This window comes from Onychostoma macrolepis, chromosome 12 (assembly GCF_012432095.1).
Source record: "Onychostoma macrolepis isolate SWU-2019 chromosome 12, ASM1243209v1, whole genome shotgun sequence".
Classification (NCBI taxonomy): Eukaryota; Metazoa; Chordata; class Actinopteri; order Cypriniformes; family Cyprinidae; genus Onychostoma; species Onychostoma macrolepis.
In genome coordinates, this window is record NC_081166.1 from 10146580 (window position 1) to 10160393 (window position 13814).

Sequence of the window (13814 nt, forward strand, 5' to 3'; positions counted from 1 at the left end):
CCCAGGAGCTGCTGTCAGTCACACTCACTACAACCTGCATGTGAGTAGGGCAGTTGTTGCTTTGTTACTGAATTTATATCCATTCTCAATAGCACCACTGATGGAAATGTAACACCTAATGCATCGACCAAACAAGCAGGATGTTTACTCAACTGCCCATGTGTTTGTGTCATTACTGACTCCTCTTGCTTTTGCCAGATTAGCCATTTGGCTTTAAATTAACCATGAAATCAAACTGTACATACGGTACTTTTTTTTTTTAATGGAATACTACAGGGTTTATATACATACATACATATATATATATATATATATATATATATATATATGATACTTTTTTCTTTGATTCTATGATGAATAAAAGGTTAAAAAGAACAGCATTTATTCAAAATAGAAAGTCTTTACTATCACATTTTATCCATTTAACATGTCGTTGCTGAATAAAAATATTACTTTCTTTAAAAAAAAGAAAGAAAGAAAAAAATACTGACCCAAAACCTTTGAATAGTAGTGTATATTGTAACACAAAATTTCTATTTTGAATAAACACCTTATTTATCCTGAATCCTGAAAAAATCTAGGTCCCAGAAAATATTAAGCACAACTGTTTCCAACACTGATTATAAATAAGCATATTAGAATGATATCTGAAGGATCATGAGACACTGAAGACTGGAGTAATGATGCTGAAAATTCAGCTATGCTTCACAGGAATAAATTATATTTTAAAGGATATTAAAATAGAAAACGGATATTTTAAATTGCAATAATATTTCACAAAATTAGTTTTTCTCTATATTTTTGATCAAATAAATACAAACTTCTTAAAAAAAAAAAACATGAAAAATCTTACCGATCCCAAGCTTTTGAACAGCAGTATAGACACATAGGCCACGACACATATCTGTCACGAAACCATTCCAACCAACCCTTCCATCATATTGACTCTCGCACCACACAGACTGTTGCACGTCACACTGGACTGCATTGCACTGATCACACAGCTGTCACCATTCACACGCTGCACTGATCACACAGTTGTCACCAATCACACACTCTATATAACACACACTCAGATCCTGCTCAAGTCGCCGAGTATTGTTCTGCGTTTTTCACTCTCCAAGTGTTACCTGCTTTACAGAGCCATTTCGAGTTTTCATAGTTTAGTCTAGTCTTGTTATTACCTGTTTTCTGATTCCTGCCTGTGTTTCTTGGATTAACCCCTGTCTCGCCGTTCGGACTCTGTTTGTACCTCACCTGAGCTTTTGCTCATGGTATTGGACTACCCCTCTTCACAAGCCCTCTGGATATTGTTCACCGATCTTAGACCCATGCTTGCCTTAGGATTGCTTTTTGTCTTGTCTGTGTTATACCTGTTTGCCACTGTTTGAACCATGCCTGTTACGACCACGTCTCTGTCGAATAAAAGCCTGCAAATGGATCCGCACGTCTCACGTCTCGTTCGACCGGTTACAATATCACCATGAAGTGAAAATGGACAATTCTTATTTTTACTGAATATTGCAATTTTTTCTTATAAATGATTTATTCGAACACCTCATTATTTTTTTTTAAGTATAAGTACACTGAATAAAATGGGGAGGTTGTTGAATTTTTAAATATGCATTTCGTACATGATTAATTTATGCTTCTCATCTAAACATTTTAATCATGTACCATGTATTTATTCTGTAAGGATGTTCAGTCATATACAGTCAAACTAAAATTTATTCAGACACCTTCAACATTTCTCACATTATCAGAGTTTATTCACTATAGTTTAGAAAATGGTAATAAAATATGACAAGAGCTCAAGAGTTAAACTGTGTCAGAACAAATTAATCTTGATAATGTCAGATAACTTTGATAGAAAGGTATGTAACAAAACATGGTCAGGTCAAAGTGTCAAATCACATTTTTGGTCCCAAATTTTTTATCAATTTTACTGGTAGTCTACATTATGAAAAATTTGGTGGGTATAATGTGTCACATTTTACTTTATTTTGCTATCCTCACTTGCATAAATGACCTATAGTGTCCTGTACCTGCTAGTAAAAAAAATATTAAAAATTATATCTGGTGTCTGAATAATTTGTGGTTTGACTGTAGAATTAGTCATGTTGAAGCTAAATAAAGTAGTTCCCTTATCGAGTGTTCACTGTACATTGCGAGAACTGCACAATTGACTTCCAGTATTTTTTTCCTAGTATGGAAATCAATGGTGCCCCAAAGCTGTTTGGCCTCAAACATCCTTAAATATATCTTCCTTTGTATTCAGCAGAACAAAGAAATTTATACAGGTTTGGAACAACTTGAGGGTGAGTAAATGAGACCAGAATTTTCATTTTTGGGTGAACCATACCTTGAAGTATTCCTTTGAGGTATATAATGGTGAAGCTTTAAAATCAGCACACTTCCAAAGAAAGTCTTTCTTTTAAAAATTAGTGTATTTTTAAGAAATGTATTTTTATTACTTTAGTTATGCTGTCATTGTTCTTATTGTGTAACATTGTACTGTGGGGGTGTGGAGATGAAGTATTATTAGATTTTTTGTTTTGTTTTTTTAGCATTTCAAACAAATGAGCTATGTGTGTAACATGCATTTCTATATTTTTTTATCTGTATGGATTGTTGTGTACTGTTGAAAAAATACAGTATTCCCCCCCCCAAGAAATGGTTTTGCTTATTGCCTTACTTAAAAAACCTACAATATTAAGATTGCTAAATAGTGGTTAAATCAACAAGAGGTAATGCGGCATGAAAACAAAATTAAAAAAATCATTAATTTGAAAAATGTTTGGTTACACAGAGTAAATTATGTGCAACTGATGTACGTGTTTATTATTTTTTTTTTATGTTAATCCAACATATTTTTGTTGGGTATTAATGCAGCTCAGAACTCTGCACTATTGATAGTGCCATAGTGACACCCAGTGGACAATGGTAATGGCTGCTGTAATTAGAAGGATGCCTGCAAAAAAACAAAAGACCAGTAATTTAGATACATGAAGATGTGGAATTATTTTATGATGGATGCAAACATCCAAACAAGCAGCTAATTCTTTAGTTTTGCATTCTTACTCAGTGACAGGGTTGATGCAGAATTTCCAGGCTCTGAGTCTGGGATAAAAACAATCATTTGAGGGTTCAGTCATGAATTTGTTTTCATATAACAATAAAGAAAACATGAGCTTAGAAAACTGATTAAATAAACTTACCAGATTTGTACTCTCCATTGCAACTGATATCTTAAAGAAGAAAATCAATTTAATAAATATTTAATAAATACCTACTACTACATGATGACTTTGACTCACATTCTTGGTCACGGGCACACTTCTTTTTTTCTTCTATAGGAGAAACGGGTATTCTGATAAATAAATAAAAAAATCAAATATTTTTATTTCCAGTGCTGAAATTTTTTTGACACTTATTACCTGTATTAAGCATCTCATTAGAATCCTCCACACATGAGAGTTCGGTGTCTACTGGCCACTTGATGCACGTCTTGCCATCTCTATAGTCTATCTGACATGACTGGGTTTGATGGCCAGTCCAACAAATTGCACCACGTCCATCCATCACCTTAAAGCAAGACACTTTTTCTGCAGTCTCTATAAATGCCACAGTAAAGTTGTTGCACGTTCCTACAAAAACAAAACAGAATTTGAGAGTTGCTAATTTAACAGCAAAATGTTTTCAGAGATGTAACTTGTACGAGAGTCACACTATCATAAGGCCCTCAATTCACTATATAGCTTACTGTTTATTATTAACAATGCACTGCACTGTTCAGATCAGACATTATAGACATCAGGGGCTGCATGTATAAAGCCGCTCAATTTTAGTCCTAAGTGTGTAAAAATTCTAAGAATGACGTAATTTTACTCTTATTCATAGACTTTAGAATATGAGTGATTCATAAAGGTTCCTATATCAAGACTAGGTCTCAGCTCCTCTTCCACTCAACAAGTCAATGCTCTAACTGCAGAAATGAAAGTAGTAATTAAATTTTTTTGGGGTTGGAAAGTTGGAAAAATGCAGCAATGCACCGTTGATGACACTGTAAGCAGGGTCTTACATATTGGGGCACTAACCCCACCAAACACAACTGTGGCCAAAGGTGATGTGTTTATTTATTTATTTATGACCCCACATTTCACTTAAACCATAAAAACACAGACAAAAAACACTGACCAGTGTTGCCAACTGCTTTCAATTGAAAGTAGCTAAAACTGGTCACTTAATGTTGCTAGATGACCTCATAAAGGTGAGTTCACTGATCTATATTTATATTTACAGTGGTGTGAAAAACTGATTTTTTTTTTTTTGCATGTTTGTCACACTTTAATGTTTCAGATCATCAAACAAATTTAAATATTAAATCAAAGATAACACAAGTAAACACAACATGCAGTTTTTAAATGAAGTTTTTTATTATGAAGGGAAAACAAAATCCAAACCCACATGGCCCTGTGTGAAAAAGAGCTTGCCCCCTAAACCTAATAACTGGTTGTGCCACCCTTTGCAGCAGCAACTGCAATCAAGTGTTTGCGATAACTGGCAATGAGTCTTTCACATCGCTGTGGAGGAATTTTGGCCCACTCTTCTTTGCAGAATTGTTTTAATTCAGCCACATTGGAGGGTTTTCGAGCATGAATGGACTGTTTAAGGTCATGCCACAGCATTTCAATTGGATTTAAGTCATACTTTGATTTGGCCACTCCAAAACCTTAATTTTTCTTGAGACATTCAGAGGTGGACTTGCTGCTGTGTTTGGAATCATTGTCCTGCTGCAGAACCCAAGTGCACTTGAGCTTGAGGTCACAAACTGATGGCCGGACATTCTCCTTCAGGATTTTCTGATAGAGTGCAGAATTCATGGTTCCATCAATTATGGCAAGTCATCCAGGTTCTGAAGCTGTAAAGCAGCCTCAGACCATCACACTACCACCACCATGTTTGACTGTTGGTATGATGTTCTTTTTATCAAATGCTGTGTTGGTTTTACACCAGATGTAACGGGACACACACCTTCCAAAAAGTTCAACTTTTGTCGCATCAGTCCACAGAATATTTGCCCAAAAGTCTTGGGGATAATCAAGATATTTTTTGGCAAATGTGAGACGAGCCTTTGTGTTCTTTTTGGTCAGCAGTGGCTTTTGCCTTGGAACTCTCCCATGGATGCTGTTTTGTCCAGTCTCTTTCTTATTGTTGAATCATGAACACTGACCTTAATTGAGGCAAGTGAGGCCTGCAGTTGTTTAGATGTTGTTCTGGGTTCTTTTATGACCTCCTGGATGAGTCGTCTTTGTGCTCTTGGAGTAATTTTGGTAGTCTGGCCACTCCTGGGAAGGTTCACCATTGTTCCGAGTTTTCTACATTTGTGGATAATGGCTCTGACCATGGTTTGCTGGAGTCCTAAAGCCTTAGAAATGGCTTTATAACCCTTTCCAGACTGATACATGTAAACTATTTTGTTTCTCATCTGTTTATGAATTTCTTAAGATCGTGGAATGATGTGTTGCTCTTTAAACATGCTTCACTTTGTCAGACAGGTTCTATTTAAGTGATTTCTTGATTCAACAGGTCTGGCAGTAATCAGGCCTGGGTTTGGCTAGTGAAATTTAACTCAGCTTTCTAAAATAATGTGGTTAATCTCAGTTCTTTCATGATTTAATAGGAGTGGGCAAGCTCTTTTTCACACAGGGCCATGTGGGTTTGGATTTAGTTTTCCCTTCATAATAAAACACTTCATTTAAAAACTGCATGTTGTGTTTACTTGTGTGATCTTCAATTAATATTTAAATTTGTTTGATGATCTGAAACATTAAATAATTTTTTTTTTTTTTTTAATTTAAAAATCAGGAAGGGGGCCAACACTTTTTCACACCACTGTATATACTGTAGATCAGTGAACTCGCCTTTATGACATCATGGGAGAGTCTCGGAATGTAGATAAGGTTTGTCCAAGAAATTGATTTTGTTGCTAGGCTTTTGAAAAAAAGTCTCTAAAGGGGTGAGGAAGTCACTAAATCTAGAGATAAAATCACTAAATTGGCAACATTGGCACACTAACTACAATATAACTTATTAACATTTCATTGGTCCTCTTGTTTTTGCATGCGTTCATAATTTCTTTGTATGACAGCATGGCCGAAAATTATGACCACACAATTTGGCATGTTTCATTGCATTATTATCACAAATAAAACAACTGACTCTAAGCAACTATGCAATATGCTTACAAAATCTTGCACTTGAGTTCACTGATCTACAGTATATAAATATAAATGTAGATCAGTGAACTCACCTTTATGAGGTCATCTAGCAACATTAAGTGACCAGTTTTAGCTACTTTCAATTGAAAGCAGTGTTTTTTTTTTTTTTTTTTAATGGTTTAAGTGAAATGTGGTGTCATACATTTTTTTTTTTTTAAATCCACACATCACTTTTGGCCACTGTTGTGTTTGGTGGGGCTAGTGCCACAATATGTGAGACCCTGCTTACTGTGTCATCACTGGTGCATAGCTGCATTTTTCCAATTTTCCAGCCAAAAAAATGTCATTACTACTTTCATTTCTGCAGTTAGAGCATTGATTTGTAGAATGGAAGAAGTTATTAAATTTCTTACTTAGTCAATTTTTTTTGTAACTGATGATCATAACGATCAAGTTTGTATCGTTTTATCAACTTCGTATCATCATATACTGTAACTCCAATACATCATATCTTCATTGGAAAGTGTGTGTCTCCTCCTCTTTGCTTTCATCTTGTTACTCCTAACTAGGTTCGGAGACCTCTCCAGCTCTCTTAAATAATTTAGGAGCTGAGACCTAGTCTTAACACTTAGGAACCTTTATGAATCACTCTTATTCTTAAGTCTAGGAATGAGAGTAAAATTACGTCATTCTTAGAATTTTTACACACTTAAGACTAAAATTTTACTCTGAGCGGCTTTATACATACGGCCCCTGAATTTTTCCCCTAAGAGTATTTCACAAAGCGTTTTAGCGCTAAAACTAGCTCCCAAATCTGTGAAACGTTAGGAGTACTGAAGAGGACTCCTAAGTCACTAAGACCAATTCACAACTATCCTAAAATGTCTGTTGCAGGCAATCTGCCTCAGAATATAAACAATTTAGAAACATTTGACGATAATGAGCTTTTAAAAAGGTATCACTTTTAGGGTTTGGAGGTTATCCCTACTCCAAATTTTCCTTTGATTATATCCTTTTCATTAACCAGTTGGGCAAGAAGTAACAGCTGTTCTTGCGTCCAGTTTGGTTTTCTTTTACGTTTGCATGTCTTTATATCAGCCATGATTATTCTGCTCTGTTAATTAAAAAGCTGTTTATATGCATATCCGCTACGAGAAGCATACATGCAAGAGGCTGACATTTAGCTGAACATATACTTGTTTAATTAGTGACACTTAGCCTGCATTTTAAAATCTTTATTTGAATGTGGCAATTAACATTTTATTTTTAAACCTTTATTTGAATATGGCAACATAATATTGCGCTCTACAATAGACCCCTCCCCTCTCAGCCAATCTCTGTGTGCATAGTTTAGTAAGCATGCTGACATCATCTATAGCAACGAGGTCAACCCCACCCCCTTACTCTTAGCTTAAGACTTCTCTCTGTTCCTTAGTAAAGGTTTGTCTCAGCAGCTTTGTGAATAGGTTTTAAGAGAAAACTCTTAGCTAAAAACATTTACTGCTATTTAGGAGAACTCTTAGTGCTAAGATAAAATGTTTTGTGAATACGGGCCCAGATGTAAAATTAACCATAATGTAATGCAGATAGGAAAAACATAGTGGAAGTGGAAAAACATACAGCTACTTTATTAAAGCTGGTTATGTCAAGCAAAACTTTGGCTTGGTGTGTTCCTGTTATGTCCTCTGTCGTGTGTGTCATGTGTTCCCGCCTCTTGTGTCCATATTTGGTCTTGTTCCTGTCCTTGTTAAGTGTGATTATTGGTTTATTCATTTCAGCTGTGTTTTCGTCTAATCAGTGATTGTCATGTGTATTTAGTTCCTGCCTGTTCAGTTAGTTTTCGTCTGGTCTACTCGTTATTCCCCGGTGTTCCTGTCTGTCTCAGCCTTGCCCTGTCCTGATGTCCTCATTAAAGACTATTATTTTGAAGTTACTCCTCGTCTGCGTGTTCCTCGTTCCTCCCTGCTGTGTGCACCGTGACAGTTCCGGTGTGTCTAAAACCACAGTGTCTGATTTTCAACTGTCTGTTGAAAAGAGGCTTCCTGCCTGCACGCACACAAACAACACCTGTCACTGGAGTAATTTCCCTCAGCTACAAAATCTACATCTTTGTACCTTATTTACCCCTAAATTTTATATATATATATATATATATATATATATATATATATTAGTATTTTAAAAGTACATAATAGTACCTTATGAAGAGGTATTGCCCCAGTGAATTTTTATTTTTTTCTAAGCTGCAGTGAAACACAAATTGTCTTGGGTTTTTTTAGACATAAAACAAAATGAACAAAATGGCCAAATAACTTAATGTGTTATTTATGACAGTTAAATAGGCAGTGGTGGACCTTCAGGGGCAGCAGGGCCTTCTCTGCTGGCCCTATAAAAAATGTAATTGTGTGAAAAATGTTTTTATTGATAATTTAGGTATCATTTTCATTCATGTAATGTCCACAAAATTGCCTATGATTAGTTTAGTTGAGGTTGAACTGGAATATCATACATAAAGTCTGAGGCCAGCACTACAGATATGGCTACCCTTTTGTTGAAAGACGTCACATCTGATTTGTTACGAGCATTACAGTTTTGCTGCTTTGGACGCGTCGTAATTTTAGAGTGACGTGATTGTGCACAGTGACCCCTACTGTTGAAATTATTGATCAGCCATCATTGTTGTTGAGAGCCTGTGTGCGGCATAGTATGTGCATTATATTAGATGTGTAAGATGTGTGCATGTTGTTTACCGTTGCTTACTGAAGGCCCTGACTGAAACCCCATGGTACGCCACTGTACATAGGCCAATATGTTTAAAAAATGTAAAAGGAATTACCATTTTGTAATACATCACAGCAAAGGTGCAGGCAAAAAAACAGAATCTGTAAATAGATATAAAACACACATTAAACACAAACAAACAAGATCTTCTTGATACTTTATTTTTATTTATTTTATTTATTTTTTTTGAGGAAAGAAATTAATACTTTACTTTAGCAAAATTGCATTTAATTGCTCAAAAGTGGAAACAAAGACATTTATATTATTACAAAAGATTTGGTAAATACATATACTGTAGTAGTGGGAATGCCAGGACATGTCACACAACTGGTAGCAAGAGAAAGATGTCTATTGATGCTTAATTCCTATACATTTATAGGATATTTATAAAGATAAATATGTGTTTATTCAGCAAAAATGCATTAAATTAATCAAAAGTGACAGTCAAGGCATTTATAAATGTTACAAGAGATTTGGCAACACTTTATTTTACAGTGTCCCTGTTACATATTACACATACTTGCCATAGTAAATTATGTATAATTATATTGTAACGATCGGCTTTATCGGCTGAATTACTTAATTTAAAATGGGGTCAGATTAAACTGTGTGAGGTAAAATAAGTGTTTTAAAAGATGAGACAACAACAAAAGTATAAGGAATAAATAGGCTACGTTCACACTGTCAGTTTTTGGGATTGACAACCGCATTTACTTTACAGGTGTGAGTCTCGAAATGTCTTGTTCACACAGCAGCTTACAGTTTGTGTTTATAATACTGTCAAAGTCTCTATAGTCTATGATTGTAAATAACCGAAATGTGTGTGAACGTAGCCGTGTTAATACAGGACTGACAACCGTATTCTGCTGCTGTGTAAAACGTTTAATAAATAATTTAATAAATAAAGGGTGTTTTTAATCAACAAATATACACACACACACACACACATATATATATACATATATATATATATATATATATATATATATATATATATATATATTAGTGGTGGGCATAGATTATTTTTTTTAATCTAGATTAATCTCACTGTAATCTTGGAATTAATCTAGATTAATCTAGATTAAAATGGCTCATTTGAATTCTGCCAACTAGATCAGAATAAGTTTACTACTAGTAGTAAACAACTAGCAGTCATCAAGAATTTAATATTGATAATAATATTGAAGACATTGTATGATTATTCCTTAAAGATAAGGTTTTAATAGTTTTAGTAGTAGTAGCCTATTACGTTCTGCCCAATGTCTTCAAGTGAAAGCGAACTTTTATTTTGACGGGTTGCCGTGAGGATAGTTTTTCTCAAATGAAACGCTCGAATGCTAATGAAGTGACTCTCAGAGCAGTTCTGGAGATGTTGTTCATAGTGAGACGACAGACGTTAATATCGCCGCAAGCGTCACGCGCTTCTGTATGAGTAGTGAACAAACCCGCGCGTCTGCGCCATACATTAACACAGAGACACACAGAAGTCATATTTAAATAGACGTTTTGCGGCTTAATATTTACAAATAGGAGTGGGAGTGTGCTCACTTGTGTGTGCGCTTACGTTTGTTTGTTTGTGTGTGTGTGTGCGAACCGGGGCGGAACGCGATACAGAGAGCGCGACCATGTAACTTAGGCTGCATTTACACTGCAGGTCTTGATGACCAATTCCGATTTTGTGACTATATCCGATTTTTTGGACGGCGTGCTTAAATTTCTTTTAAAAGTGACCCGTATCCGATGTGTGCCTTTTACACTGCACTTGGTGAAACAAGCCAAAAATAGCATATATGACATCACAAATCAATTTGAATAGTACATTAAGTTTAATTTATTGACATGGAATTCATATAGAAACGTTTTTAATGCAATAGTTACATCTATACATCAAAATAATTATATATCCTAGTACAAATTCTTCAGGACCGTGATGTACGCAGCTCCGCTGAAAGCTTGCGAGTGGAATAATACTCAGGTGGTAGATATTAAGCATGTCACATCGTCTGTGTTTTTTTAGTAATTAAAACTAAATGTGTTCATCAGTGACTGTATATCAAAGGCAGGGACATGTTTGTGTGCATTTTATTTTGTGGTTTCAGTGGAACGAACGGGACTGAAGCGCTCGTCTGAGCACGAGCCGCCGTCACTGACAACAGCAGGAACGACCACTCAGCGTGATTTCAAAAGCAACACATTTCAGCGTCAAATCGCCTTTTATTTAACACAAACGAATGAAATTAATACTCTGCTACTCAACTAGAGATGTTTCATTTTTTACAGGTATGTCTGTACCGCGAAATGTTTCAAAAACCTCACTTTTCAATGACGTAGGAGTCGCGTTTACAGGGGAATATCCGATCTGACCGCTTACACGGCAGACGCAAATGCACGGATCCGATTCAAATCTGATTTATTTCCACATATGAATGAGGCCTGAAACCGATCGGAGAATATCGGAATCCATGTGATTTTTTCCTGCTTACACGGTCGTGGGCCATATTCGATCTGTGCCACATGGGAGGAAAAAATCGGAATTGGGTCACTTGAACCATGCAGTGTAAATGCGGCCTAGAGACAGAAATGACTTGCCGATTTCCATTGGGAAGCTTCTTAAAAATAAATTTTCCCTGAAGCAAACCCGGCGGCTTTATAGCTGCATCCATGTTAGCACATATACACACAGGTTCGAAGACTCGTTCTCGCCCCCTACAGTGCAATTCGGCTAGGTATACATCCGCGCTAAAATATCGAGGTGAAAGTCTTCATAGCTTGCGTAGTATAGACCCAGCTCCCAACCCAACTTTGAGAATAGATTAACGGCGATATTTTTTTTATCGCCCGATAAGAGTCTCACGTTAACGCAGCACGTTAACGCCGATAACGGCCCACCACTAATATATATATATATATATATATATATATATACAGTGAGGAAAATAAGTATTTGAACACCCTGCTATTTTGCAAGTTCTCCCACTTAGAAATCATGGAGGGGTCTGAAATTGTCATCGAGGTGCATGTCCACTGTAAGAGACATAATCTAAAAAAAAATCCAGAAATCACAATGTATGATTTTTAACTATTTATTTGTATGATACAGCTGCAAATAAGTATTTGAACACCTGAGAAAATCAATGTTAATATTTGGTACAGTAGCCTTTGTTTGCAATTACAGAGGTCAAACGTTTCCTGTATTTTTTCACCAGGTTTGCACACACTGCAGGAGGGATTTTGGCCCACCTCCACACAGATCTTCTTTAGATCAGTCAGGTTTCTGGCCTGTCGCTGAGAAACACGGAGTTTGAGCTCCCTCCAAAGATTCTCTATTGGGTTTAGGTCTGGAGACTGGCTAGGCCACGCCAGAACCTTGATATGCTTCTTACAGAGCCACTCCTTGGTTATCCTGGCTGTGTGCTTGGTCATTGTCATGTTGGAAGACCCAGCCTCGACCCATCTTCAATGCTCTAACTGAGGGAAGGAGGTTGTTCCCCAAAATCTTGCAATACATGGCCCCGGTCATCCTCTCCTTAATACAGTGCAGTCGCCCTGTCCCATGTGCAGAAAAACACCCCAAAGCATGATGCTACCACCCCATGCTTCACAGTAGGGATGGTGTTCTTGGGATGGTACTCATCATTCTTCTTCCTCCAAACACGTTTAGTGGAATTATGACCAAAAGTTCTATTTTGGTCTCATCTGACCACATGACTTTCTCCCATGACTCCTCTGGATCATCCAAATGGTCATTGGCAAACTTAAGTCGGGCCTGGACATGTGCTGGTTTAAGCAGGGGAACCTTCCGTGCCATGCATGATTTCAAACCATGACGTCTTAGTGTATTACCAACAGTAACCTTGGAAACGGTGGTCCCAGCTCTTTTCAGGTCATTGACCAGCTCCTCCCGTGTAGTTCTGGGCTGATTTCTCACCTTTCTTAGGATCATTGAGACCCCACGAGGTGAGATCTTGCATGCAGCCCCAGTCCGAGGGAGATTGACAGTCATGTTTAGCTTCTTCCATTTTCTATGGAAGCCCGTTTCCGCCACTGAATAAAAAAATAAAAAAGGTTATTGCGACTTTTTATCTCAGAATTGTGAGATATAAACTCGCAATTCTGACTTTTTTTCTCAGAATTCTGAGATATAAAGTCGCAATTCTGACATTTTTTCTCAGAATTCTGAGATATAAAGTCGCAATTCTGAGACATAAACTCGCAATTCTGACATTTTTTCTCAGAATTCTGAGATATAAAGTCGCAATTCTGAGATATAAACTCGCAATTCTGACTTTTTTTCTCAGAATTCTGAGATAAAGTCGCAATTCTGAGATATAAACTCGCAATTCTGACTTTTTTTCTCAGAATTCTGTAATAATATATAATATTATTATTATATTATTATTACATTATAGAATAATGTAATAATATTTCTGAGTTTGAGGCAGCTTCTATCGCGTTATTTGAACAACAGCTGTCAAGTAAAGAGCGTATTATTGTAACATGAGAGTGAATATATGAATGCACGCAGGTGGATTTCCTTCACTCTCGCATAAAACGCGCTTTCATCTCTATGTTCTTGCTCTAGCATTATCTTATAAGATATTATTATAAGATTTCAGAATCTTATAAGATAAGATAATGCTAGAGCAAGAGAGTGAAGGAAATCCACCTGCGTGCATTCATATATTCACTCTCATGTTACAATAATACGCTCTTTACTTGACAGCTGTTGTTCAAATAACGCGATAGAAGCTGCCTCAAACTCAGAAATATAAAGAAATGAAGAATATTGTGTCTGAAAGCTGTGCGCGCCGA

The 13814-nt window shown here is 36.3% G+C and overlaps 1 protein-coding gene across 10 annotated transcripts in view; it reads right to left on the reverse strand.

Annotated features, from left to right (window-relative positions):
- Nucleotides 1–451: 451 nt before the first annotated feature.
- The window catches only part of LOC131550601 (uncharacterized), a 57792-nt gene continuing 44429 nt past the window's right edge, over nt 452–13814 (reverse strand). For 5 of the 10 annotated variants that reach the window (XM_058792796.1, XM_058792794.1, XM_058792802.1 and 2 more), the window contains 2 exons: nt 9058–9103; nt 3563–3647 (listed from right to left, as the gene is read on the reverse strand). Coding sequence is in view for 5 of the 10 variants with exons in the window: in XM_058792804.1 (XP_058648787.1) it covers nt 2907–2971; nt 3082–3120; nt 3219–3248; nt 3318–3350; nt 3438–3647; nt 9058–9103 (423 nt within the window). In the remaining 5 variants the exon portion in view is untranslated. Of the gene's footprint in view, nt 2972–3081; nt 3121–3218; nt 3371–3437; nt 3648–7619; nt 8268–8971; nt 9104–13814 lie in introns of those variants that run through there. The other 5 variants (XM_058792804.1, XM_058792797.1, XM_058792798.1 and 2 more) reach the window with 5 other exon arrangements.